This window comes from Gambusia affinis, linkage group LG03 (genome assembly GCF_019740435.1).
Source record: "Gambusia affinis linkage group LG03, SWU_Gaff_1.0, whole genome shotgun sequence".
NCBI classification, from domain to species: Eukaryota; Metazoa; Chordata; class Actinopteri; order Cyprinodontiformes; family Poeciliidae; genus Gambusia; species Gambusia affinis.
In genome coordinates this window covers 18,263,145-18,269,144 of record NC_057870.1, presented here as the reverse complement: position 1 = coordinate 18,269,144, position 6,000 = coordinate 18,263,145, and the positions used below count along the sequence as shown (strand labels likewise).

Sequence of the window (6,000 nt, the reverse complement as noted above, 5' to 3'; positions counted from 1 at the left end):
GTCAACAGTTTGTCCCTCCATCTCGGACTGAAATATACGACAATTAAGTAGTCATGTGCAAAATATGCCTCAGTCAAATGAATTCATGCAGTTTTTTAAATTTTTATTGTATCTTTCTTTGCTACAGGTGAACTCAGATCTGTTCAGATTCAGAGACAGTACGTGGAAAAGATCCAAAAGAAACCTCCAAAGACCACTGCAGCCTTCGCCACATATTCTAATTTGTTGTTCTGATATTAGCTTCAATCTGCTGAGACAGTAACGTATATTGACTGTGGTTACATCCATCCATTTTCTGAACACCCTTCTTCCCTAATGGGGTCGGGAGGGTTGCTGGTGCCTATCTCCAGCTGCGTCCCAGGCGAGAGGCGGGGTTCACCCTGGACAGGTCGCCAGTCTGTCGCAGTTGACTGTGGTTTAAGCTTGAAAATATATATATATTTATATAAAGTTTTTTCTGGTATAATTTGTCAAAATGAGATTTTTAGAATTTAGATATTTTCACATAAAAATCTTTCCACATAACTTTGTACTTTTTGTCTGCCTGGCCTAATGTAAAGATATCAAATTAGATGTCCAAAAACGTTTTTTCCTTGGATCAATAAAACTTATTTCAAATTATATTGCATTACTGGTCCTCGCTGCGACAGACTGGCAACCTGTCCAGGGTGAACCTCACCTCTCACCCGAAACGTTCACTGGAGATAGACACCAGCACCTCCTGACCCCACAAGGGGGATGGATGGATGATGGATGGATGGATGATTGATTGATGGATGATGGATGGATGGATGGATGGATGGATGGATGCTTGATGGATGGATGGATGATTGATGGATGGATGATTGATGGATGGATGATTGATGGATGATTGATGGATTGATGGATGATTGATGGATGGATGATGGATGGATGGATGGATGGATGGATGGATGGATGATTGATGGATACTGCTCCCTAGTGTCCTCTACGTCTCTGATCCTGTAATTGTATTTTTTTAATCATTATTTGATTTAAAATGCTAACGTCTTTCTTGATTTTATTTTTTTGTTTATTTTTATTACTATTTTTATTTTTAATCCAATTTCATTAAATTATTGATCTATACTACTTACATGTTCTAATGTTTTACTCTTCTGTAGTAGAATAAATTATTTTTGATCATTACTTTTGCCTCGGTAGCCTTTAATGATATCAATACAGTCCCGCGAATGTTTGTTTCCAGACAGTTTGCCGGACTTCAAAATGAAACAAACGTCAACGGAGAGCGCCACCTGTCGCTAAATGTCCGCAGACAACGTTCACCGGACGTTGGTTGAACGTTCACTTAACGATCGTATAACGTCCGTTCAACAAATGCAATAGTGTTTCAACTGGACATACAACCAACGTTCGCCTAACGTCCATCTGACGCATGTTGCGTTACCAGTTGTAGATCAAACTTTTACTGAATGAAGGGGAGGGACTGAACTCCTCAGGAAGCTGGAAGGCAGAACTTTATTTCAATGAACCCTCCGGTGACTCTTTTACACATGTACCTCCGTGTGTCCTGCTGACTGACAACTCCCTGAGTGGACCAGTTTTCTCAGGATTTAAAAAAAAAAATGTTTTAGAAATCCCACGAGGAGCGTCGTTGGCAACAGCAGGGAGAGGATGCTCTGCATGGGGTGGAAAGTTTTCAGATAAGGTGCAACAAGCTGGTGTTTGGACAAGTCTGTTCGCGCCGTCTTCACGAGCAGATAAGTTTCGTGTTTCGCCCTGGAAGTACTGGCCTCAGGAGAAGTTTTGCCCTCCCGCTGAAGCCAATGTGGACACGACGATGAATGATCCAACGACGACGATATATCCGCCAATGATGGACGTACCTCCGACCGGCTTTATTCTGTTCATTTCCGGGGTGGTCGGGAATCTCATCGCCATCGCAGTTTTGTGCAGAACTCGCAGAATGAAAAGGGAGACCATGTTTTACACGCTCGTATATGGCCTGGTCGTGACGGACCTCATCGGCACGCTGCTGACCACTCCGGTCACTATGGCCACTTACGCACAGGGACAGTGGGTCGGAGGGGACCCGCTGTGCCAGTACATGGGCTTCGACTTGCTCTTCTTCTCCCTGACGGGACTCAGCATCATCTTTGCCATGTCTGTGGACAGATACATCGCCGTAAACTATCCCTACGTCTACAACAACCATGTGAAAAAGAAGCATGCCGGACACACCCTGGTGGCCATCTATATCTCCAACGCGCTCTTCTGCGCGTTACCCGCTATCGGCTTCGGGCAGGTGGTGATTCAACACCCGCAAACCTGGTGCTTCTTGGATTGGCGAACCAACCATACCACCCATGCCGTCTACTGTTACCTGTACGCCGGAGTCAGCAGTTTTCTCATCTTCTCCACTGTCGTCTTTAACGTGCTGCTGTGCGTGGTTCTGATCCGGATGCACAAGCGCTTCTTGCGCAGGATGTCGCAGGGAACCGACGCCGGGCGCAGCGTGGACTCGCGGAGGAAATCGATGATCTTCGTACATCTGGCCGACTCAGAGATTCAGATGGTGCTTGTGCTCGTGGCCACAACGGTGGTGGTGCTCATCTGCTCCATCCCACTTGTAGTAAGTATTCAAGCTGCTTGTCATCCATGCGCACCATTACGCACTGCCATTTCAAATGATTGTATCTGGGAAAGTTGCTGAAATCCGACTACATTTGTGAATATTGTATTTCTGTCCATTTGTCGAGCGTTTGGGTAACTACTAATGCTATTAGAAGACGCCCATTTTTGAACATTGTTTTGTTTTTTTAAATGCCTGTTCAAACTGAAGTTCGTAAAGTACCGTTTACAGGGTAGGAGCCCTACAGGAAAAGTAAATTATCGTAAACTGAAGGTAAGAAATACATCAAAGTCATGACAGTAAAACCTAAGCATCACATTAAAAGGAATGAATAACTGCATGATTAAATCTGATTAAATGATTGTTGCCCTCCATGGGAAAAATGCAGAAGTTGGTTTTAATCCTAATTGAAGAGAGCCCAATGTTTTTGCACATCAGTTTTTCCAGGAAGTCAGAAACAAAATGCTGTCATCCTAAATGCAGAATATTCTTCTGCGTTTAGGATGAAGACTATTCAGTGTTTTACAGGCTATCAGGTTGCCAGTGCTGTGATTTTAACAGCTGATGACATGATTTATTGCAGTGGTGTTGGTCTGAACTCTGGCAGCAGCATTTTATATACAAGGTAAAGACGGCATCAAAAATATTCCAACCTGAAAATAACCAACCTGAAAATAAAAACTTGCAGCAGTTTTTCTGTCTCCAGTTTACACAGGAATCCCAGACCACAGATGTTATCAAGAGGCTCATTTATTAATGGACATTAATCTGGATGAACTACGATCTGGATGTTAGAATTTGGTCTGAGTTCATAATTACACGTTTTGCATAGTTAGTTTTCTAATCTCATTGAGACTAGCAGAGTCTTAATCTCTGACCTTTAATATTTGTGTTTAAAAGAATAAACAGTTTTTCTGCATTGAGTTTAAAGACGTTTTGACCCATTTATTCCTTGATTGAGTGATAAAAATAATAGATGAGTAGATATAAATGTTTGCCTAAGGTCGGGTTAATAGGTATTGAAATGAAGTGGCCCAGGAGAAGCTTCTCAAGGAATGTCTCATGTAATTTAGTTATGAAATTACACAAATCAGTAGCAGTCTGATAACTAAAATCTATGCTGATTTAACACACTACCAGACAATCTCATCCACTTTTCCAGGCCATCAATCATAATGTCATGATAAACTTCATCTGACTCGGCTCTGCAGTCCAGGAAGAACTTTAATCTGGTAAAATTATTCCAATTTAGGGCTGGATGATATGGTTGAAAAACTTGTCATAATATAAGCATTTGATATCTGTCGATATCGATAATGTCCATATAAATAATTATGGATTACTTTTTTATTTTAAATATCTGAAATGCCGAACCGGTGCCATGACCGTTCCTGTTTTGCCCACAGTTTTTACTCCACCATGACGTTGTTTCTTATTTTTAAGCAGTTATGAGCCATGATGAAGAAACCATAAACCGACACTGCACAAGTTACTCAACATGTTGTTGCTAGGTAACAAAAGAGTGAGAAAATTAGTTGATGCTACCACCAACCTAGCTTAGCTCTCTGTTAGAGATTTAGCAGTTAAAGCACTTCCTACAACTCCCAGAATGCTGTGCGGTTCTGGATTAGAGTTTAGTGAATATTCTATATATTGAATATGCTATCAGGTGTGTTATCTATTGTTATTGATTACAGACTTTGTTATTATCTAAAAGTCAAAGCACAACCATCTGTATAGGTTTCATGGGCAATTCAGTAAAGACTCCTGATTTTTCTACAATGTCTACAAGAAAAGATTTTCTTCTTATATATTGAGTTATAGGGTAATAAAAAATATCCTTTTGAAATAATAATCTGTTTAAATCCCACACAAATTTGGGATTTAGAAATAAACATTCGATATATATATATAATCACTTATAATTTTTCTTCTACTTCCCAGTAATATGCTTCACTATGTTACTCATACCATTCCAATAAAATGCATTGAAGTGATTGTAACAAAATTTGAAAAGGTTTAGAGCAGTGTTTCCCAATTCCGGTCCTCGGGGCCCCCCTGCCTGCATGTTTTAGGCGTTTCCTTCTGCCACACACCTGGGTTGAATCTTTGGGTGATTAACAGGCTCCTGCAGTACTTGGTGGCTGCAGAAGATGTCATGCAATTATTTGAATCAGCTGTTCTGGTATAGAGGCACATCTAAAACATGCAGGTAGTACTGGAGTACTGGAATTGGGAAACACTGGTTTAGAGGATGTGAAAGCCTTAGCAAGGTAGACAAGATGCAAGCACATCTGTACAACTTCAATGCACCAATCAATGTGTTTCTGTTGCAGGTTCAGGTGTTCTTAAACCAGCTTTATAAGCCTCCAGTGGAGCTAAACATTACAAAGAGCCCAGATATATGGGCAATTGGCTTCGCCTCCTTGAACCCTATCCTGGACCCCTGGATATACATCCTTCTGCGTAAATCTGTTTTACATAAATGTATGGAGAAAATCAAGTATAGATTTGCCAAAGCAGGAATAAGAGGAAGGTCAGAGGCAGTTCACCTTTCAAGCATTCACCATGCCACCTCCACCAGCTGTCACTCTGTGGGCTATGTAGACCCACAGGTGGACAGGCGTACCGCTCAGGGTTTCCTCTACATGTCGGAGGACATCGAGACAGCTACTGAAAGCCAGCTACAGAAAACCAGACCGAGTGACTCAGAACAGAGAGAAGGAACAAGCGCATTCACAGATTTAACAGTGGTCACCTGCACAGAAGATCACTGATCACAGTGGAGGAGAAATGCATTCAACTTCTTTCTGAATAAAGAATGCTGACTTATCATATTTCTTTACTGAGGCAGAAAGTCAGTTTTTTTTTCTAGAAAAAAAACTGTGTAAACATTAAAATGGACACTAAACTGATATTTTGTGACTCATTCAGTCAAGTTCTGTTACCATGAACATAGACGGAGTTGACAAGTTCTCATTGGAAAACAACACTAGTCTGCTTGGAAACTGCCTTTTTCCAAGGAAAGAAGCACTACAATTTGCTTTAAACAAGTTTTTATTGGCACTGATGTTGTTGAGCTCTGATGCTGAAAATAAACAATGTCTGCACATCGAACTAGAGTTGAAATGTAGTGTGCCTATAATTATTTAACTTAGCTCTGAAAATATCTTAGACCCCTAAGTAATTGGATTAATTCAGCTTCAGTAATGACAAATATATTTAAAAATCTCAAAAAGTATTAACTGAGGGCTGGATGCAAAACCATTAGTTGCTGTTTGTCAGATGTCAAAAAAGCATCTGACAAACAAAAAAACAATATTTAAAGAAAAAAAAACAATACCACTATGTAACCCAGGTGTCCGCCATGACCCAATCACCTTCCCTTA

General features: G+C 40.7%; 1 protein-coding gene across 1 annotated transcript; it reads left to right on the top strand.

Moving 5' to 3' along the window:
* Nucleotides 1-1,329: 1,329 nt before the first annotated feature.
* On the top strand, nt 1,330-5,733 carry LOC122827667 (prostaglandin E2 receptor EP4 subtype-like). The gene is made up of 2 exons (XM_044110565.1): nt 1,330-2,611; nt 4,948-5,733. Exons 1-2 carry the CDS (start codon nt 1,820-1,822, stop codon nt 5,386-5,388), a joined length of 1,233 nt encoding a protein of 410 aa, XP_043966500.1. The 5' UTR covers nt 1,330-1,819; the 3' UTR covers nt 5,389-5,733.
* The last annotated feature ends 267 nt before the right edge of the window (nt 5,734-6,000 follow it).